This window comes from Calypte anna, chromosome 15 (genome assembly GCF_003957555.1).
Source record: "Calypte anna isolate BGI_N300 chromosome 15, bCalAnn1_v1.p, whole genome shotgun sequence".
Taxonomy (NCBI): Eukaryota; Metazoa; Chordata; class Aves; order Apodiformes; family Trochilidae; genus Calypte; species Calypte anna.
In genome coordinates this window covers 3,649,201-3,670,871 of record NC_044261.1, presented here as the reverse complement: position 1 = coordinate 3,670,871, position 21,671 = coordinate 3,649,201, and the positions used below count along the sequence as shown (strand labels likewise).

The window sequence follows — 21,671 nt, the reverse complement described above, 5'->3', positions numbered from 1 at the left end:
GCAAAGGCTTTGCTAGCAGTCAGGTCCTCTGTACTGGCCTCATCCTGGGTGGGAGCCATGGCCTTGTGTCTCCTGTGGTGCCCAAATATCATGTCAAAGTTATTTGCTTAATAGCTTATGCTATTAAGTCTCTCTGAAGCCTTCTCTTCTCCAGGCTGAACAACCCCAACTCTCTCAGCCTGTCTTTCATCACCTCCATGGCCTCCTCTGGACTCCCTCCTACAGCTCCTGTGTCCTTTTAGTGTTGGGGGCTCCAGAACTGGATGCAGCATTGCACAGGGTGGGGGTCTTAGCAGAGAGGAGGGGAAGAATCCCCTCCCTCCACCTACTGGTCACACTGGTTTTGATGCAGTCCATATATTTTTATTTATTTATTACCTTTGTATCTTTATCTATAAAGTTTATTTTAAACTATTTATATATTATTCTACTTTTATAGATTTTATCTATTTATATCACAGACTCACAGAAAGCTAGGGATTGGAAGGGACCTCAAAAGACCATTGAGTCCAAGCCCCCTGCCAGAGCTGGGTCCCCCAGCAGGTCACATAGGAAGAATCCAGTTGGGGTTTCGATGTCTCCAGGGAAGGAGACTCCACAACCTCCCTGGGCAGCCTGTGCCAGTGCTGTCATCCTCACAGTGAGGTTTTTTTTTTTCTTATGTTTATTTCCTTATTATTTTATTAGTTTATGTCTTTATTATTTTGTTTATGTTTATTTTCTTATTATTTCCGTGGAACCTCCTATGCTCCAGCTTGAACCTGCTGCCCCTTGTCCTGTCATTGGACATGACTGAGATGGCTCCATCCTCCTGTAGCTCACCTACCCCTTACATATTTATAAACATTAATGAAGTCAGGCCTCCTTTTCCTCTTCTCCAAGCTGAAGACACCCGGTTCCCTCAGCCTTTACTCATCAGGGAGATGTTTCACCCTCACTGATCATCTTGGTGGCTCTTCCAAGCAGTTCCCTGTCCTTGAACTGAGAACTGGACACAATATTCCAGATGTGGCTTCACCAGGGCAGAAAAGAGGAAGAGAACCTCTCTCGACCTACAAACCCACCAGTATATATATATAAATACATAAAAAACATATGTGTGTGTATATACTGTATATATACTGTATATACTACATGTATTATATACTATATATGCTCTATATAGATATCTGTCTATATAAATATATTGTATATGCTTTCTGTATCTATGTATTTTATCCATTTCAGCGCATTTACCTATTAACACGACTTTACACCCGTACCCAGAGCCCCGCATCACAGCCCCCCCGCATCACAGCTCCCCCAGTCCCCCCCGTATCACTCCCCCGCCCCTCCCGCACGGCACGGGAGTGGGTGTGGCCACGAATGACCACGCCCCCTGCCCTCCGTGGCCACGCCCCCTCCGCCGCGCCGGGCCGGGCCGGGGGCCATAAAGCGGTGCCCGGGGCCCTGAGTGGCTTCGGTCCGGTACCGCAACTCAGCTGTGCCATGGCCGCGGCCCAGCGCTGGGTTCCGTTTGGGTTGGGTCTGGCCGGGGCGGCTTTTGCCCTCCTGGGGGTGTCCCTGCTGGTGGTAGGGCCTCTCATCATCAAGGAGCAGGTCGTCAAGGTCAGCGGGGTCGGGGGGCTCGGGTGAGGGGTGCGTGTGTGTGGGGGGAACCGGGGTGAGGGTGTATGCTTGGTGCAGGGGGGGTTGGGGAGCTGGTGTGGGGCTGGGGGCTCGCTATGGGGCTGGGGTGCAGCCGTGACCCGGTACAAAGTGCAGGGGTGATGGAGGTGTAGGGTGAGGGCTCGGTATGGGGCTGGGGTGCAGCCAAGACCCGGTGTGGGGGTGTAGGGGTGATGATGGTGCAGGTTTTGGCGTGCCTGGGGCTCGGTATGGGGCTGGGGTGCAGAAGAGAGCCGGTGCAAGGTGCAGAGGTGTTGGTGGTGCAGTGCTTGGGGTGCTGTGGGCTTGGTATGGAGCTGGGATGAAGGCAAGACCCGGTGCAAGGTGCTGGAGGCGGGGGGGGGGAGCAGCCAGTGCTGCTGTGGTGATGTTTTCCCTGTCTGGTGAGACAACTCAGCACCGAAAGGGCTCTGCTAGACACCCAGCAGCCTCATACTTAGTGGGGGCTTGTGGCAGTTCAGCCTTGGTTACAGAGCTGGTGTCCCTGGGTAGTCAGGGATAGCTGGGTGGTGGTGCTGGGCTAAGGACCAGCCCTTCTTTCTGTCCCTCTTGCCTTTACCTCCAGTGGTAGTTGTACTTTTAGTTGTTTTCATAAATAGGGGCTCAGACGTACTCTGGTGAGATGCTTTCCAAACTAGAGATGGGACAGGTGATGTGCAGAAGTGCTCTGAAGGAGCCTTGTGCATGGAGTGACCCCCAAGTCATCTTCTAGTCTGAAAACACGGAGTTGTTTCTCTGAAGGCCTCTTTCATCCACGGGAATGGTCCTGAGGATAAACAGTTAAGATGAGGGGCTGTGGATGGAGCTGTTGGTCCCTTCAAATAAAGCCCCAAAATCTTGGGAGCCAGTGCTGAAGTCCCTGCTGTTGGGACACCAATTATCCTGCTAACGACCCAATTAGCTCATTCCCACATCTAGCCAGACCTTTTCCTCCCTGCACCCCACCTGGGCATTTCTCCAAGTTTGCACCTACACAGGTCAGCACCTGGAAACGTGCATCTGATGAAAGAGGTGGATAAACACCCCATGGCCCTGTAGCTGTGGTTACATGTGCCACAAAGTCTCTGCCAAAAACAAACTGCCACTTAAATGTGTCTTCTGGAGGTGCTGCTGGCTGGGCAAAGCCTGGCAGTTCTGTGGCTTAGGCAGTAAAAATCAATCTTTGTTCAGTTTTGTGAACTCAGGAGCTGGTAGTTGCAAAGAAAAGGCTGAATGGCCCCTGCAAAACAGGAGTGACATTTTTGGTGCAAAAACCTTTTTATCTTCTTATTTTTAGCTAATCCCGATTCTTTCTACCTCACTAGTTAATTCCTAACAACTTGCAGGGAGAAAAGAAGAGGAGGAAAAGTCCAACCCTTGTTTCTCTTTAGGTCTCAATTCAACTCAAGCCCTTGGTCTCCACATCTGCAGCACAACTGAAATGGTCCTGAGTTCTTAAGGGGCTTAATGTGAAAGGGTAAAAAAAAACCCCAAACAACCCTGAGTGCTGATGTCTAGGGTGGTGAGAAATATTCAGGGCCTTACTGAAATTCTTGGCTTGGTCTTCAGTGGTGGGTAAGAAGTTGAGATGGGCCTTGAAGGGCTGGTAGCAGGGGTTGGGTAGGTGAAGTGTGGCTTGCCAGTCCTGGCTCCCCAAGATCTGAATGGAAGGTCAAGATGGTGTAGCCAGATGGAAAGGCACTTGATTGAAAAAAAAAAAAAGGTGGTATTTCTGGGGATACCTTTGAGAGAAGTCTGTAGGGGGATGCACAATAGAAACCAGGAACTTGGTGCCCACCTCCTGTCCCATTTGCAGATACTGAATCTGCATCAGCTGCTGTCCTAGCATTGTCCCTGTAAAACCTGGAGACTTTGCTTTTCTGGAAGCACTTGGAATGCCACAGACCTGCCTAAGACATGAGCTCTAGTACAGTGAGGCTGCATCAACTTGTCCATCTGCCACACACTATTTCATCCTTACCTGGGGACTCTTGTGGTGTCCCACCTGAAAGTCAGCAGAAGTCTGACAGCAGTGTCCTTGCTGTTTTAGGAGGGTGGTGAGGACGGTGGTGAGAGGATGTGGAGGATGAGGTCTGACACTGAGGTTGCACACAGCAGAACTGCTCTTTTCAACCTGAAGAGGAAACCTCAACTCTCCTTTTCACTGAACAGGGTGGCTGAAACCTTTCTGGAGAACCAAACTTTGGACATTGTTGTTGGAGCTGCTGTTGGAGCTCCTGGTGCTTTGAGGAGATGAGCTGCAGCCAGTTCCTCAGCAGCAGAGATCAGTGTGGTCAGGGCAGTCAGACCTCTCAGCTACACTTTAACCCATTTAAGTGAAAAATATTCTATTTTTATTTCAGGCATATGATCGTGTTCGTTGTGACCTACAAATAGCTGAATTCTAAGGCTTCCCAGTTAAGTAGGTCTTGGTTAACAGCATCTGTGGAGCTGCTGTGCCCAGATGGGAGAGGAGTGAGAAAGGTAGCAGAGAGCTGGGGTGCAGCTCTGCCTGACTTGTGCGTATTGCATAAATAAATTCATATGCAACAAGGGATCCAGGGAGTGCAAAACAAAATAAGCAAGTAAAGGAAAGCAGATGTTGTTCTTCAGACTCTCTGAGCAGGCTAAATAAAATCTTCTCTAAATGCTGCTTTGTCACAAAATCTTTGAGACTGGCAGGAGGGGCATTCTCAGCTGGCAGCAGGTGGGTGTTGAGGTGGAGGTGGAAGGGTTTGGTAGGTGTTTACACCTCGCTGTGAAGATGTCTGCTGAAGATTGTGGTGGAACACGTGCAGAATGAATGCTCAAGAAGAAACAGACTTGTCCATGAGGCAGGGAAAGAGTGGAGACAGATGTGCCCAGATGTCATTTCCTGGGCTTAAGCTGTGTTTGGGCTCTTTCAGGCAATTCCTAGCAAAAAAGCCAGTAGTATGGAAGCCACAATTGTACATTGCCTTTGCCCTGCCTTATGACCAGCTGTGAGTCACTGTAGGATGGCAGCTGAGAGGAGGCAAAGGTGTTCTGCTGGGTGCTTTTGGGACACATCTGGGTCACCATCCCAGTTCCCTATCTGCTTTTTGGAAATCTGGTGGGTCCTCCCTGCCTGGTACCCAAGAGGTGTTGTGTGGCTGGGTGTGCCACCTCTCCTAGCCCTTGCCCTCTTCTGACTTCGTGGAGCTGCCAAACCTGGCAGACAAGTGGAGACCTTGGGGACAGAGTTGTTTGTGCCAGGCAAGTCAAACATGCAGAGCTGTGAATAATTCAGTGCTGGCTTATCTAGCACAGAGCAAGCCTCCAGCACATCAAAACAGTTCCGAAATCCTGTGGGTAGGTTCTGGGAAGTTGAGCTTGAATAAATAAGCCTACAGACATCCTGTGGCATGAACCTGATGCTTCTGCATACACGAGTTCTTCTTTTAGGTCTGGCTCAATTTCAGGATGCATAACAAGTCTGGATCCTCTGGAGAGCCCCTGCTGCAACTGCTGCCTTTGGCTGGGCCTGGTGTGGAGCTGAGGATGGGATTGCTGAGCTGCAGCCACTGATCCCAAGGGCGCTGTGTCTCCTTACTCTTTTTATTTTATTTTATTTTATTTTTATTGCAGAATGTGAGGATCGACCCCAACAGCATCTCCTTCAGCATGTGGAAGGACATTCCTGTCCCTTTCTACATGTCAGTGTACTTCTTTGAAGTGCTGAACCCCAAGGAAGTTCTCAAGGGATTGAAGCCAGTGCTGAGCCAGCGTGGCCCCTACGTTTACAGGTGAGGCACCATTTGTGGTGGTCTGAGCCACTGTTTTACCTGTCAGGCTTCTGGCTGACTCCTCTGGCAGGAGAACACAGTATTAGCATACTTGATGTGAGTCTAGGGACACAGGATTTGAAAGGGACCCAAATGTGCTGCAATTGCTGTGATCTCACTCAAGCCCCAAGTAGGACCTCTGGTCCTACACAGAGTTGGGGAGTTCAGTCCTGTGCTGGGACTTGTTGGACAGCCAAACCTGTATTGATATGGTTCAAACATAGGCCTGGGGAGATGTTTTTGGGCAACCCTCATCTTCAGAGTGGATTTATCTTCTCTGTGCATTTAAGAGTCCAAGCTCCAGAGCTGGAGTCACCTCAATGTTACACTTCATGGATTGGCCTCAAACCTCTTATCTAACATGAGACCTACAGTGAAGTTAGGTCTGTTTGCCATGGCTGAGGATGGTGGTTGAAGCCCCAGATGTTTCTCTGGACTTAAACCATGAAGAGTTCATTGATATTGAGTTGAGTGTGTGAGCTTGCCCATAAATAGCCATATTCAACACATGAGTGTCTACAGATGGAAGCAAAGCTAGGTCAACAGCCTAAGCAAGCTCATGTGGGAAGATTATTGGTTTAATCCAAAGCTGTTTGAGGAGTGCTGGGAGGAAACTTGGCAGTATGGATGTGCCCTTGTTTCCCCTGGGCTGGCTGGGTCACAACAGACCATGTGGGTTCTGTATGTTGTGACCACATCAGTCACTTGGCTTGGGGAAAAGGCTTCACTTATCATAAATAAGAATAAACAAAGGGGCAAAGCTTATTAATGTTCTTATTTTCCCACTGAGCAAGATTAGTGCCCTTCCCTAATGTGGGCAGTGAAACAGAGGCTCCACAATAAAGGACTTTGTTTTTGCTGGTGGGTTGAGCCTCAGCTTCCTCAGGAGCTGCAACAGGCTTGCAATGTTGGGGACAACTTTGTGCTGCTCTGGAGCATAGCAGCCCCTGTGAGACACTGCCAGGTTTGTGGCAAGGAGCTGAGTGGTGCTGAGCAGGGTGCAGGAGGTGGCCCAAAGCCCTTGAGGAGTAGGAAAGCCAGGATGCTGCATGGAGGGTCGAGCTGCCCTCAATCTGGGCACCCTCAGGGAGTTCTGGAGCAAATCAAGGAGGGCTCATTGGTGGGATTTGTGCCACCTTGTTTGGTCATCTCTTGTTTTGCAAGTTGTTGTGGCATGTGGGTTGGTGTAGTTCTGCATATCTGGGCGTCTCTCTGATAGGGCTGGGCTGGGCTTTGCAGCAGCTGTAGGCGAAGTGATAGAGGTGATGTATTCTTTTGCTTCAGACTTCCCATCAGCTGGAGAGAATCACCTCGTGTCTGCAAGCTGCTGCAGAATCTTAGCTCAGGGATGTCTCACTCCCAGGCTGCCATCTCTTCCTTCTAGACCCTAATCCATGGGGAGCTGAGGTTGACACTGCCTGTTCCCTGGGTACACTGCCTGCTCCCTGGCATGTTGGTGTTCCCTGGCTTCTTGCTGGGGTTTGAACTCCTTCTTCTCCTCAGAAGCAACCCCAGGCCTGTGTATCCCATCCTTGTTCCACGAGCATTGCAGGAATGTTTTTTTTTGTGGAATGGTTCTTATGATCTCTCCCATCTCTTTGCAGAGAGTTCAGGTATAAAACAAATATCACATTTCATGACAATGACACAGTCTCCTTCCTGGAGTACCGGAGGTTCTTCTTCCAGCCACACATGTCCAATGGCAGTGAAGAAGAGTACATTGTTGTGCCAAACATTTTGATGATGGTAAGAACTTGCTCCCTCCATGGGTACCAAATTCTGCACTGCAGGGATGAGGGTGCTGCCCAGTGCTGACTCAAAGCTTACATTCCAGTAGGGCTAATCAAGACATGAGGTGATTAATCTGATAAAATAGTGTTTTCTGCTTTCTGGGTGTTGGTTTGGGCTTCTTTCCATTCAAAAAGCAGAATGTGCAGAGGGGCTGGCAGAGAGGCAGAGTTCAAGACTGCAACTTCATCTGAGTATCCTCTGGGGAAATGAAGCCTGGTGAGCTCTTAACTACTTTGTTCCACACTTGGAATCAGTGGTGAACCTGTTTGGCAAAAGGATTTCTCTAAGGCTTTAGATGGGTGCAGCAGGAGGACCTTGCTGGGTGCTGAAGATGCATTGCTTCCTCTTTGGGAATAATGGGGCTCTCACCTTGGGTTTGTTTTCTTTCCTAGGGAGCTGCTGTGATGATAGATCACCTGCCAAGCTTCCTGAAACTTTTAGTAAGTGGAGCCCTGGCTGGCCTGAAACAGGAGGCATTCATGAACCGGACAGTGGGGGAGATCATGTGGGGGTATGATGACCCTCTTATAGACACAATAAATACATTTGTTCCTGGCCTGCTGCCTTTTGAGGGGAAATTTGGCATATTTCTACAGGTGAGTAAGCTGTTGCTTTGGAACACTAAAATCGCAGCAATATTGGACTTGGGATGAGGGTCTGGGCTGCCTCCCTTACAAACTGTTTGGAATAGCCATGTCTAGCTGGTGGTGGCTGTGTAAAGCTGCCTTCATTCTCCCCTCAACCAGAGAAATGTGTGTTGGAAGCTGTTTCTGGCACTTGTAATGAGTGAAGGTTCAGTAGCCTGCAGTGTGAAGCTCCTCCAGGGCTGACAAAACGTGCAGAGCCAGGAGCAGATTGCAGCCTTGCTGTGGATAAGGGGTTCAGGGTTTGTTTCTCCTCTCTGCAGATGAACGACTCCAATTCAGGGCTGTTCACAGTGGACACAGGCATGAAGAACATCAGTAATGTCCACATGGTGGACTCATGGAATGGGCTGAAGAAGGTAAATATTGGGCAGCAAACCTCAAATATGGGGGGCAATCTGATCTAAAGGAAGGTCAAACAAAGGGTCTCCTTGCTGTTGTACCTCTGCACCATGGGTTTGAGGGCAAGTTTCTGTGGGACTTCAACTGCTGCAACTTCTGTTCTCTCCAGTTGCCAGGAGGCAGCTGTATGTCAAGAGGCTTGTCAGGCAGCATTAAATTCAGGTCCTCATCAGTTGCTTCTAATGGTTGAAATCTTAGGCTTCTGTGGCCTGTGTTTGAGGTGTTGGATGTCCCCTGCACGGGCAGAAGCCAACTCTCCATCAAGCTCATCATTCTGAGCTCTTCTCTCTCCACGTGTCCCCCAGGTAAACTACTGGCGGAGCGATGGGTGCAACATGATCAATGGGACCCCAGGGGAGATGTGGCCACCATTCATGTCCCCAACATCTCTGGAGTTCTACAGCCCTGATGCCTGCAGGTGAGGCCAGAGCTGCCAGCTTCTCCCTGGACAGATGGCAGGAGATGTCCCGTGCACTCAGAATACCTGTGTGGTGACGCAGAGGGCTTGGGGGGAGGTTCTGGAGTTAAAGTTCAGCTGCACTTTAGTGTTGCAGTATCTGAGCTTTGCAGATGGTGTGGTTGTCTAATTAGTTGTCTTGTGGTATTCATAAATACCTTCCAGGTCACTGGAGGAGTCTTAAGTTGCCCACATTGAGCCAGTAGAAAATAAGCAGCCTAGATAAGAGGTGGGAGGTGAAAGGAGAAGTAAGAGTTGTCACAAGGAAATGCAGCTGTAACCACTTGGGGAACTATTTCAGCTGACTAAGTGCCTGGAGAAGTGATGGAGGATGAGGGCACTTGTGCCACTAGTCCCAGGCAGCTGCTTTTTTTGTGTGTGTCTCCTGTGTAAGACACCTTGAGGTTAAAGTACCCTTTAAAGTACCCTGCAGTGCCTGCCTGTGTGGAAACTCCCTGGGGCTGGAAGGAGAGGAGGCATTGGGGCAGGTGGTGGCACAAAACCTTGTCCTCAGCTTAGAGAAGATAATGTTAATTCAGGCTTTGTAGATAGTGCTGCAAAACAAGCAAGTGCTCATGGTGAGCAGAGAGCAATGACCTCTCCAGCAAAGTCAGCTGAGCCAAGTATTAGTGCAGGAATTCCTCTACACAGGGGACATCAGCAAATACCCAAATGACCCTGAGCCAAGGACATACAGGGAAGTTTATCACTAATCAAAGTTTAAATGCATATGCCTGTTTCAGTAAAACAAGAGAAATCATCTAGGGAACAGAGCATGTTTCCAGGTAGAGCTTAAAGTGAGCTGGAGGAAACCAAGCTTGGGTTCTTGTTAGCTTGGGTGGTTCCTACAGAACAGTGCTGTGGAGAAAATGGCTTGGCCTCTTCCATGTCTGTTCTCCCCAGGTTCTCTGCTTCTCTGCTTGCCCAGCTGGCTAGAAAGGATCAGCTCACAAAGATCAGCTGATAGGCTACAAGCATATCTGCCTTGGTGCAGGGCAAGCAGTGTTGGGCAGGGAAGGGAATGGGATGGTTCATCTCCTTTGCTCTTTGCAAATTAAGTGCAGCTGATGCAGAGATGCCACTACCTGGATGTCCCAGCAGGAAGGTGAGCACAGCCAAGAGGCACACACACAGCTGCTGAACAGCCTGTGTCCTGGAGCTGTGCTGCAAAAGAGGGTTTAACTGGTGTCCATCTCCAGTGACAGAACACTTCTGCCTTGGAGCCAAGGCTTGCACAAAGAGGGAATTAGCTCTTGGAGAGCAGCCCTGGGGATTACTGCATGCCTTTATACAATTCTCATCTGGATACTGCCAGCAGAATGTAAGCCTGTGGTTTTTTTTCCCATAGCTAGTCCTGACTACCCTTTTATCTGTGCTTAAAACATGGAAAGCAAGTGGCTTAAATACTCATTCCCCATCCAAAGCACTTCTTAGAGTGTTTATCTTGATCTCAAAGTCTAAGTTACATGTCAACCGCATCTTATCCTGCAAAGATAAGAGCCTGGTTCTGGGAACCTCTTGGCTAATCCTGATCCTTCTTCACTGAAACCTTTCCAGATCCATGACACTGGTGTACGAGCAGTCTGGAAACTTCAAGGGTGTGCCCACCTATCGCTTTGTGGCGCCAAAAACTCTTTTTGCCAATGGCACAGATTATTCACCCAATGAAGGCTTCTGCCCCTGCATGCAGTCTGGGATCCAGAACGTCAGTACCTGTAGGATGAGTAAGTCCTTTCCTCCCCAGGCTGCCTCTGCCATGTCAATGTTAAGTCTAGGGATGCCAGACAAGTTTGGCTGTTCATAAAATTGGCTTGGCTCTCAGCCAGGGTGCTGCAAGGCACCTCTGGGGTGTTTGTACATGGAGTTCTTGCGCTTCTGCAGGCATCCCAGCAAGGAAGGAAAGAGGAATAATGCTTGTGAGCCAAGTCCCCTTGATCCATGGCCCTGCAAGATCCTGGTTTTTGTGGGAATGGCCAAGGATATGATAGGAGCAGGATGTCCTCTGGCCTGGAGTGGGATCAGGCTGAGGAGCAAGGGTGGGAAGAGGCAGCCAAATAACTGCAAATTAAATGTGAACTTTGGACACTGAGTGCAGGTCACACCAGACTGGGAATTCAGACTGGGAGTCCTATCTGCTGGGTACAGTGAGTTACCATAGCACTGCTTGGAGCATGGAGGGGAGAGGGTGACCAACCCTGGGTCTTAATCCTCCCAGATCAATGGAATAAGCTGCAGGGGAGGGCAGGAGCTTTCTGGTGGGAAGGAGAAAAGTCTCTGAAAAAGTCTGTTCAGAACCAGTGGTGTAAGGGCTTAAAAACCTCAACAGGATGAGCTGAGGGTGTCCTTGTTCTCATCCAGATGCTCCAATGTTCATTTCCCATCCTCACTTCTACAATGCTGACCCAGCCCTGCTGGACACTGTTGAAGGCCTTCACCCCAGCAAGGAGCAGCACGCACTCTTCCTCGATGTGCACCCGGTAGGTGAACCTTGGGGGGGGGGGTCCTCACCCCATAAGAAGGGGAGATCTTGCCCTGTCCTGGGTGTCCAAGCCTGGGCTGAGGTGGGAGACCCTGCCACCAGCTGCATGGTTGCCTCACTCTGTTCTCGTGGCAGTGATTTGAGCAGGTTCCATAGTGCAAAGACTGGCAAGGACGTGTGCAGATAAAAATGCCAAAGCCATAAAATGATTGAATAATTAGCCCAGCTTCTAGAGAATTGCAGAACTAATTATAAGCATAATTGTTTTGATAAGCATGATCAAGTTCTTTCCAGTGACTCAGGACCATAACACCAGGAGGTGTATCTAGCAGCAGCAGCCCAGTTACACCCCAGATCTGCAAATATGTCCTGCTGTGACTGGCAAAGTCTGAAGAATATGCTGTAGGTTAATCTATTGCCATCATTTTGGGGCTGGCTTCTACTCTTTCAGCTTGCCTGCCTGGCTGGGGCTGCACTGGACTGTCAGTATATGAGACTTTGTGCTGATGTGTAGCTAAGTGGTGAGGAGTTGGGGTGTCCTGAGCCATCAGTGTCCTTCTCCAGTGGGATGGGGACTTTGGGATATTTCACTCATGGCCTGTGTTGCATTTGGTGAGAGCTTCCAAACATTCAGTGGTGGTTCCTCAAGCAAGAAACCAACGCCTCCCTTGAGGGCAGGTAAACTGGGCTGCTAATCAAAGTGTTGGTTCACTCTGCTTTTCTTATCGTAGTTATGGAAATCTAATTAAATTTATTACAGTATCAAACACTGATAACCGCAAAGTTAACTGTATTCTTATCTAGCTGCAGCCTGCTGAGTACAAACAGGGGCAATCCAAATGCCCTAAACGTGTTGCAAAACTGCAGTGTCATGAGAAACCAGTGTCTTAACTGGTGTTAACAGGAGCAGCTTTGAAGTGTGTTGTTTTCATGGTCTTGGTGGTTTTAGACAGTGAGAGTTTGTTCCTGGTTGTGAGAAATGTTTTGTCCTTTGCTGTGTGCATGGAACTCTTTGCACTGATGCATTTCCATCCTGCTGCTGGTAGGATGAGCAATGGAAGGGGCTCACCAGGCTTCCAAACCCTCTGAAGTTACTAAGAAAACACTAAAGCTTTGGGTAGAAACCCCAGCCTGGTGTTGTGTGTGGTGACTGCAGTGGCTCCCTGGATGATTCATTCCATCACTCTGGAAGGTGCAACTACTTACAAGAGACTTAGCTAAAAGCAAAAGTACAAGACAGAAAATCACCTTTATCTTGGCCCAAACCAGGACATACCCAGAGCAGCTATGATGGAAAGCAAAGGGCTGCTCTTCTGCAGAGTTCTCAAACAAATATTGGCTCTACTGATGTGCAGCTTGGTCTCTTCCTCTGCAGATGACTGGCATCCCCATGAATTGCTCCATCAAGCTCCAGCTGAACCTGTACATAAAGCAGGTGTCTGGTATCATGTAAGTAGTCACCTTTTAGGAATGGCCATGTCCCTTTCTCTCCTGGGGAGTGCTGCTGAGGCTGGGGTCACCAGCTGTCACAGCTGCAGAAGCCAGCTGGCTCATGTGGTGAAATGTCAGCTATTCCAGTGACCTCCAACTGCTATCCCATGCCATCCTTTAGCAGTGCAGCCTGGCTGCTCAGCTCCTGCAGTCTTCCTGCACCAGACCAGACAGCCAAGGAAGGGACAGTCCCTCCTGCTGAGGCACAGGAGCAGTTTGCCTGCCCTGGGCTGCTGCTCAGATGTTGCACTCAAAGTGAAAGAAAGGCAAAGCACACCAAGCCTACAGGGCTGACAGCTGAAGCCTGGTTCCAAAAAAGACATCTTCAGGTCTGTGGGAACAATTGGAAGGGCTTTAACAACGCTATATGGTGCCAGATGTTAATGCCCCTAAGGATGAAATTAAGCCCTTTGCTGCTCTGGCATGAATAGAAGCTCTGTAAGCTCTGCTTTTATGTGAAAGGCCCCAGTTGGACCTGAGCCCACAGAGAGGGAGCAGCTGAAAGCAGCAGCAGGAATTGCTGCCTCCTTACCCTGGTTCCCTGGCCCCTATCAGTCTGCCAGAGCCTCCTTTTAGGAAGAATTGAGCTACTGCTTGTGGTGTGGCCAGCCAAAAATCTGAACGTGTGTTTCATTTTTTTTTTCTCTCCCAGTCAAACAGGGAAGATTAAGCCAGTGGTCCTGCCATTGCTGTGGTTTGAAGAGGTGAGCTGCCTGTCTTGACCTGATTCTGCAGAGCCCCTCTGGTGGGAGGGGGGAAACTGCTTCCCCATTGCCCAGGGCTAGGGAGACTCCACTCTGCATAAAGCCTTAAGCCAGACTAATTAAGCACCACCAGAAGGCTTTACAATACTTGGCTGTGTTGTTAATCCCTCTGAGCTGAACAAACCCTGCCCTATACTTGTAAACCTCTGGCTCTGCCCTAGATGTGGGGTTAAATAGACCCCAGAATGGAGCTGCCAGCAGCATCCCAGTGCCAATGTGGGTCAGAGAGTGCAGTCTCCAGCTGTCTGCATGTTCAGCTGGCTCCAGCTCTTGAGGAAAAGCTTCTAGCCCAACCAAATCTTCCATAAATTCCCTAACCTGTGCTGCTGGGAGGTGGTGGAAGGGGAGTTGTGCATCTTAGCTCTGGCTGGGGGGAAAACACCACTGACAGCTCTGCTTTTTTGAGCAGAGTGGATCCATTGAAGGCTCAGTCCTAAAGCAGTTTTACACCAACCTGGTGCTGATCCCATCCCTCCTGGATTACCTGCAGTATGTCTTCCTTGGGCTGAGCATCCCCTTCTTTATCACAGCAGCTGTGCTCGTGCTAAGGAGACAGGTAAGAACTTGCAGCTGTCTGATGGGAAACGCTGCAAGTCAAATCAGAGCTAATGTGAAATCAGATGATGTAGATTGGGCTGACAATCTAACACTCCTGAGAGAACACTGCCTGATGCCACAAACTGCACCCTAATGCTGCCAGCACAGAGCAGCAGGACTTCCTTGGCCACCTGGGCTGCAAATAAATAACACCCAAGGCATTTCTGACCCTCTCAGCACACACCAGTGATGGAAGTGGGTGCCTGGAGGAGGAGGCATTTCTCAGCTCACCCAGCTGATGAAAGAGCAAGCCCAGCTCATCAGCCCAGCTTCCAAGGAAAGCAGCAGGTCTGTGCCATGGCACAAATCTGTGTCTCTCTGCAGGGTCCCAACAGTTTTCTAATCTGAACAGAGCTTTGTTGAGGAGATGCAGCTACCAGAGTGCAGCTTGTTCACAAATGAAATGCAGTCACTGTGGCTGCTTCTCATCCCAGCCCAGATTGTCTTTTTCCCTGGAACTCACTTGGTTCCCTGCACACTACTGCAAATAGCTCTGGAAGGGGGACCTGGGGTTTTTGTGCACCTGGGCTTACTGAGAAGCAAATATCTTTGCATCCTGCTGGGAGCAGTTGGGCAGGATGGGGGTTGCCTGGCTGGCACAGAAGTCTGGTTGGAGCTGTAAGGGTGGAACATAAAACAGCTAAAACACTTGGAGATCTATGGCTCCAGCTCCAAAACACTCATCTGATACCACTAAGTTGTCTAAAAGTTTTAGCTCTTGAAGTAGAGATCTAGCTCCCTACCCTAAGCAAGCTTCTTTAGATTTGCACTACAAATGACTCGAGTGGGCTCAGAAGCTGCAGAACTGAAGAGACTGCTTGTAGAAATAAAAAGGCAATGCTTAGGATGAGAGCAGGGTACAGCAAGGGCAAATGTGAGGGGCTGCTTCTGCTCAACCTCCTGTAACTGCCTTCACTGAAACCCTAATGCAAACCCACTTTAAACAGCACCAGAGTATCATGTAACTGGATTCTAACCAAGCCTACCAGTGCTTAATTGACTTAAAACACATGATCCCAAATCCCCTTGTCCCTCCATGCACTTTCCTGCAGGGCAGGAGTGATACTAAGGGCCAAGACCTCATTGTTGAACCCATCCCATGCTCTTGAGGTGCTCAGGTGTGGTGCCCTGAACCTCTCTGCTTCACCTGCAAATGGGTTTCACTCTCCTGCACAGAACCAGAGTATCTGAAATATGCCAGAATTTTGCTGAGCAGCTGTTTTTGAGAGCATTTCCTCACCCTGCTTTGTCCTAACCTTAATCCCTGGTATCAAAGAGCCTTAATTATGCAAGAAAAGGTCAGGAAGAAAAGCTGGATTTAAAATTTGCTCGAGTCAACTGAATATCTCCTTGTGAAACATCCCAAGCCCAGGCATAAGCCAGCTTTATTTGGGTGCTCTGCCAGAAGTGTCATGAAGTGTTAGAACTAAAGATCAACCGCAGGAAGTGCCTGACTACCTAGAAAGTGATTTAAACAGTCTTAATGACCTTATACATCCCTAAGGAAGGTATGCAACAGCACACCAAAGTCTCTGCCAAATGAATAGGTGAGAGCTTGTAAGCTGGAAGACAGCAATTTGCAGCCAAGGTATGTTCCTCTTTTGATTGGAGTGCTGGTGATCTAGTGTTGATTGCTCAATCATGCACAGTCCTCCCTCCTGAAGTCCCAGGTGATGTCAGAGGGGACAGTGAGTGGGGGCAGTGTCCCCACCTTCACGTGTCTGCCTGATCCCAGCTCCTTCCTGAAGTATCCTGTGTGCCTCTGGTTTCTGGAGGGAGGAGTGTGCTCAAAACCTAGTCCAGATGAGGTCCTGTGAAATACTTAAATCTTAGCCTAGTGGAGAGTGGAGCCAGTTTGAAATGCATCTGTTGGATCTGCAGTTCTAAAAAACATCTAAATCTGAACAGGCTCAAAACATGCCCAGAATGCAGCATTGTAGCTCTCCCCTGTTAACATGGCCAACAGCATGTGTGGTGATGTGCAGAAAAAAAGGCAAACAGACCATTTTAAAACTGGCTTGCCACTGACTGAAATCTTAACTAGGACTTAGTTTCACCTAAATTTTGAAATCTTTGTTAATAACTAGATTTTAGTTAAACGGTGATTTTTAAAATCTCCTAAAATTTGGAACCCTTGTGGAATTCGTGTCCCAGTGCACCATAAATGAGCCTGATTGTCTTCTAGGAAAAATGCTCTTTATTTTGGAGTAGCAATAAAAAGAACAGTAATAAGGCCAACCAGGCCACCTCTGCCAAAAACCTGCCTCCAGTTAAGGGGACGGTGTTGCAGGAAGCCAGACTCTAGGTGGGTACCCAGTCAAGGTAACACACTTTTCCTCATCCTGATTTGATTAAACTTTGCTTAAAACCAATCAAATGGAAATGTTTACAGTCCACGTTTTCCCAGACATGCCCTCCTGGCAAGCTGTGATATAATGATGTTGTCTCATGGCTTTATTCAGGACAATTTAGATGTCTTAATACTCACACTTAAGCAGGCTGTGTGTACACAGTCTTATTGTTTCTCCCTGTGGACCTGAGCCTTGATAATATCAGCAGGGATAAGGGTGAAAAGTAGGACTGGTGTGAGGCAACAATTTCTTGCCTATTTCCCCATCCCTTGTCCAAGTGTTTGAAAGTCAAAGGTAAGTTTTTGAATGGGTAAAAACTCCTGAGGATCCCAGAAGTAGTCAACTTGGTGGGTGTCACTCCTCTCCTGCACGCAGGAGCCTGGACAAGAAAGGCTTTCAAGAGGGTATTTCTCATGTATAAAATATCTGGGTTTGTATTACAGGATCACAAAATCACTGAATCGTTGAGGTTGGAAGAGACCTCTGGAGATTATAAAACCCATCCCCCCTGCCCAGCAGGGACATCTAATGCTGCTTACCCAGGACCATGTTCAGATGACTCTTAATATCTCCAAGGATGGAGATTCCCCAACCTCTCTGGACAAAACTGTTCCAATTTTTACAGTTTTTACAGTAAAAAAAAAAAAAAAAGTGTTTTCTAACGTGCAGATGGAACCTTCTGAGTTTAAGAATGTGCCTGCTGGCACTTGTCCTGTCCCTGGACACCACTGAGAGGATTCTGGCTCCATGTTTATACCCTTCCTTCATATACTTATACACAGTACCAGATCCCTCTGAGCCTTTTCTTCTCAGGTTAAACAGTCCCAGCTCTTGTGGCCTTTGCTTATATAAGAGATGGTCCAGTCCCTTAATCATTTTAGTGGCCTTTTGCTGGACTTGTTCCAGTAGCTCCATCTTGCTTGTCATGGGAAGCCCTGAACTGTGCAGAGTACTCCAGGTGTGGCCTCACCAGTGTTGAGTAGAGGGGAAGGATCATCTCTCTTGACCTGCTGGTCCACACTCCAAATACAGCACAGGATACATCTGTGACACTGCTCATTCATTGTCACCCTGGTGTCCACCAAGACCCTTGGGTTCTTTTCTGCCAAGCTGCTTATAAGTTGGGTGTACTGATGCATGGGGTTGTTATTCCCCAGCTGAAAGACTTTGTAGAGCCTCTTGTTGAACTTCATGAGGTCCCCACCAACCCCTTTGTCCAGCCTCTTGATGCTCCACTGGAGAGCAGTGAGACCCTCTGATGTATTGTCACAGTTTTGTGTCATCAGCGACCTTGCAGATCATTAATAAAGATGTTAAACAGGACTGGACCCAGTACTGACCCCTGGGCTACACTGCTGGCCTCCAGCCAGACCTCATGGCACTTCTCATGACCCCCTGGACCTGGCTGCTCTGTCAGTTTTCAATCCACCTCACTGCTCAAGCAGCCAATATTCATAGCTTCTCTACAAGGTTCTTATGGGAGATGGTGGCAAAAGTCTTACTGAAGTCCACAGAGACCAAATCCACTGCTCTCCCCTCACCTGCCAAGCTGGTCATTTCATCATAGAAGTTTAGCAGCTTGGTCAAGCATGGTTTCCCCTTAGTGAAGCCATGCTGAGTGCTCCTGATGACTTTCTTGTCCTTCACGTGTCTGGAGATGGTTCCTAAGATTAGCTGAAGGTGAAGGGAGGCTGACTGGGTTCCTTCTAACTTCTAGATAGCAATTACTTGCTTTCTTCCAGTCTTTGGGTACCTCTCCCAGTTGCCAGGGTTGTTCAAAGATGATGGGGTGTAGCCAGCTCCCTTAGCATCAGGGCCCATGGATTCACATATGTCTGAGTTGCTTAAATACTCTCTGACCTCATCCTCTTCCCCCAAGGCTGTCTTTCTTTGCTCCAGGCTTTCCCCTGGTCTCTGGGGTCCCTTGCCCCACACAACAGCCCTCCATGACCTCTGATCTTCCTTTTGTCACCTCTGTACTTGCAGAAGCTCTTCTTGTCTCTGACATCCCTGGCCAGATTCCATTTCAGCTGGTCTTTGGCTGTCCTGCTTCATCCCTGCATGCTGGGAGAGTGTTTTCATATTTCTGCCAGGTTATCTGCCCCTGCTTCCACCCTCTGCTTGCTTCCTTTCTGCAGCTGAGTTTGGCCAGGAGCTCCTTGCTGATCCATACTGCCTGCTGGTGGTTTTGCCTGACTTGGGATACTTGTTGGGATGGACCACTCTTGAGCTTGGAGGAGGTGATCCTTGAATATCAATAATCTTTTTTTGCTCCAACTCTCCCCGCCTGAGCTCTGTAGTCACTTTTGGTACTTTCTAGGTGGCCCTGGTAGTGTAAATGGTGCTCACACAGAAGCAGCAGTGGCTAATAGTCAGAGGGTTAAATAAACCTTGCAGTTCTTCCACAACACCCTGAATCCAGGTTCCCAGCAAGCAGCAAGTGTCTCTAGATGACAGGTCAGATGCAGGGATGCTCGACAGCAGGGACTGACCCACTGCTGTCACTTGCTGCTACCTCCAGGAGGGTGTTGCATGATTTAGGGTCAGGAAGCCCACATGCTTTCCTTGAAAGTGTATTTGACTCCACTTCAGTTTTGAGGGTGGTGAACCTCTTTTGTAGTGATAAACCTTTACGTGGGTAAAGTCTTTGTCCTGGTGCCAGGAGGCACCAACTTCCATCTGTCACCTTCTCCAGAGGCTGCACTTATTGCTGTGGTAGGGATGGGTGCTGTCTGTGTCTCTGCTGCAGCTGGGGTCTAGGGGTCTTCAGGCTGTTGTGTCCCTGAGTAGATCCCATCCATCTGCCTTTCATCTCAGATGCTGTGCATCCTGCTGACTTTGTCCTGTGCCTCCTCCACTTGGTGACACAGCTCTTCAGGCTGGGTGTTTGGGGGGTGTTACAAGTGTTGGTGGGCAGGAACACAAATTACTTCATTTTGTTAGGGGAGGAGGTGCAAAAAACCTTCATAGAATCATCCAGGTTGGAGGGAACCTCAGAGATCATCAAGTAAGAAGTCATCAGGAAAGGGTTCTTGGCCACATGAAAATCCAGGAGGTTTGAGGGACGTGTGTCCCAAGTGGGCATGAAGTGACACCTGGGCACACTAAAGTCTGAGCTCAGTGCCAGCACCAAGGGCATGGCTGTAACCACTCTCTTCTCCTCTTTAGAGAACCACCACCCAGAAGAGCCCAGGCCACTCCACCACGCAGAGCAAAACAAAACCATCCCCCTCCTCCGAGACGACTCCGCTGCTCCAGGACGCTGCCGCGCTGAGCCAGGACGATGCCGACGCCTGAGCTGCTGGCCCTGGCACCCTTCCCACCAGGACACGTCCGTGCTGAGGACGAGCCCTGCTTGGGATTCCCATGGGGGCCTCTGGAAGGTGAAGTTGCCCTGGGCAGCTCAGTGGAGACCCCACACGCCACGGCAAAGCCACAGGCCAGCACTGCCCCGGCACTCTTGCACCGGGGCACAGAAGACCTCATCCAGACACCCAAAACAGAGTTGAAGAATCCTTGTCCCCAGGGGGACAGTGTTTGCCACAGCCCCTCTCTCCTCATGGGCCAGTGGGAATGAAGATGGTCGCTGACTGATTTGAAAAGTTATTTTGCAATTTGAAACTGCCTATTGCTAGGAATAAAAGGCGTTTTAACCAGAGCGTTTAAAATAAATGAGGTTTGTGTACATAGCACTGATGGGGTTTAGTGATCTTTTGAAAACCCACTGTTCAGCTCATACACATGGGGCTTGCTGTCCTGGAGTCACTTATGGTTTTATTGCTACTTGATGTGACTGAACTTCACCAGAAATCAACGCTGGGTGCTGTCACTTCAGTGATGTCTCTTCCCAGGGTTTCTGGAAGATTCCCAGGATTGCTCCAGCCTTGGCATGGGTTGGAGAGTACAGTGGTGACTTTCAAAGCCCTAATTCTGTGCCATGACCTTGCACTCCAGTGATTCCAGCCCAGAACCCTTTATTACTTAGACTGCTGGCTCTCTCCTTCCTTTGGGTAACTGGGATGAGCCTTGCCAAAAAATCGTGGTGGTACATCTGACCTGCCACTAGATTCCTGACAGACAGTTGTCCCTGCTGCCTGCTCAGACACCCAGGGTCAGCTTTTCTGGCCATGCTGTAGACCATCACATTGCTCTGCCCATGCTGCCTGCATGTGGGGAGGAACCAGGCAGGAGCTTGACCCTCTTCTTGAGCCTCAATGAAGATACTTGAGCTCTTGAGATGGAGGAAGCTGCGTGCAATCATGAAAGTAGTGATGCCCCTAGTAGGCTTTGGTGAAAGTATTGCAGATTTCTGAAAGAAGGTCTGGGGGCATCTAGGGCTGGATGTCAATTTCGGGTGGTTGGGCTGGGGTCACTTTTCAGTGGGAAAGAAGGGAAAAGCCCGTGGTTATTCTTGGATAACTACTATCAGTGGTTGCCTGGCACACCTGCCTTCCCTGCATTCAGCTAGGAGCCTGGGTAGCCAAAGGGCGTCTCTGGCAAGGCTAAAATGTGGAATATGGGGAATCTCTGGGCTCTCTTGGAGCAGAGGACTAGGTACACTGCAAGTGACATGGATACTGTTATGGTCTGGAAACCACTGGAATCACAGAGCAATAAATGTTGGAAAGGACCTCTGAGATCATCAAGTCCAGCCCTTAATCCACTACCACTGTGAGTCGTTCAGGACAGCACTGTGACCCCTTTAGTGGAGTAAGCAGTGCTTGTCCTCTTACGAGGCAGGAAAAGCAGAGGAACAAAACCCAGCACCAGCAGTTTCCTATCCTGGTGTCCATGTCCCCAGTCCTGCAGCTGGGCTCGGGCTGGCTTAGCGTGGCCACAGCTGTGATGCAGCCCAGGTCACAAAGGGGCACTAGCAAAGTCCCTTCTTGTAGCCAGAACTGCTGGAGTATTTCTGCAGCATGAGTCCTCAGCGGAGGTGATGATTAAACTGCAGCTGTAAACTCCTTTTGGCCTTGAATCCAAAATTATCCTGCAAATGCTCAGAACCCAGGGCCTCAGCAAGCAGCATCGGGACCACACAAGGCACTGCAGGGCCCTCCATCCATCCTGTCACCCCAAGAAGACCCTGCTGCATTCCCCAAAACTAAAACCTGGTGTGGGCTCACCTGCTGGAGGCTTTAACGATGCCCTGGTGCTAATTGCTGTCGCAGAAATAAAACATGGGACTGTGGCACAAACTGGGGCTTTGTTTTCCCTTTTTTTTTTTTTTCCATTTGTTTCCTTT

General features: G+C 49.2%; 1 protein-coding gene across 2 annotated transcripts; it reads left to right on the top strand.

The window, feature by feature from the left end:
- Positions 1 to 1,383: 1,383 nt before the first annotated feature.
- SCARB1 (scavenger receptor class B member 1) lies at positions 1,384 to 20,118 on the top strand. 2 transcript variants are annotated; one of them, XM_030460832.1, is made up of 12 exons: positions 1,384 to 1,608; positions 5,254 to 5,411; positions 7,055 to 7,196; positions 7,634 to 7,837; positions 8,149 to 8,244; positions 8,593 to 8,705; positions 10,302 to 10,468; positions 11,103 to 11,221; positions 12,599 to 12,672; positions 13,367 to 13,418; positions 13,888 to 14,034; positions 16,870 to 17,054. In XM_030460832.1, exons 1-12 carry the CDS (start codon positions 1,489 to 1,491, stop codon positions 16,990 to 16,992), a joined length of 1,515 nt encoding a protein of 504 aa, XP_030316692.1. In that variant the 5' UTR covers positions 1,384 to 1,488; the 3' UTR covers positions 16,993 to 17,054. The 2 variants fall into 2 exon arrangements, with proteins under 2 accessions (XP_030316692.1, XP_030316691.1); XM_030460831.1 differs by lacking the exon at positions 16,870 to 17,054 and adding an exon at positions 19,595 to 20,118 and having other exon boundaries at positions 1,387 to 1,608.
- Positions 20,119 to 21,671: the final 1,553 nt, after the last annotated feature.

Excerpts from the sequence above, each read along its gene's own strand:
- SCARB1 (XM_030460831.1), top strand. The coding sequence starts at position 1,489 with ATGGCCGCGGCCCAGCGCTGGGTTCCGTTTGGGTTGGGTCTGGCCGGG. Across the intron at positions 5,412-7,054 it reads CGTGGCCCCTACGTTTACAG|AGAGTTCAGGTATAAAACAA; the intron begins GTGAGGCACCAT and ends ATCTCTTTGCAG. Across the intron at positions 10,469-11,102 it reads CGTCAGTACCTGTAGGATGA|ATGCTCCAATGTTCATTTCC; the intron begins GTAAGTCCTTTC and ends GTTCTCATCCAG.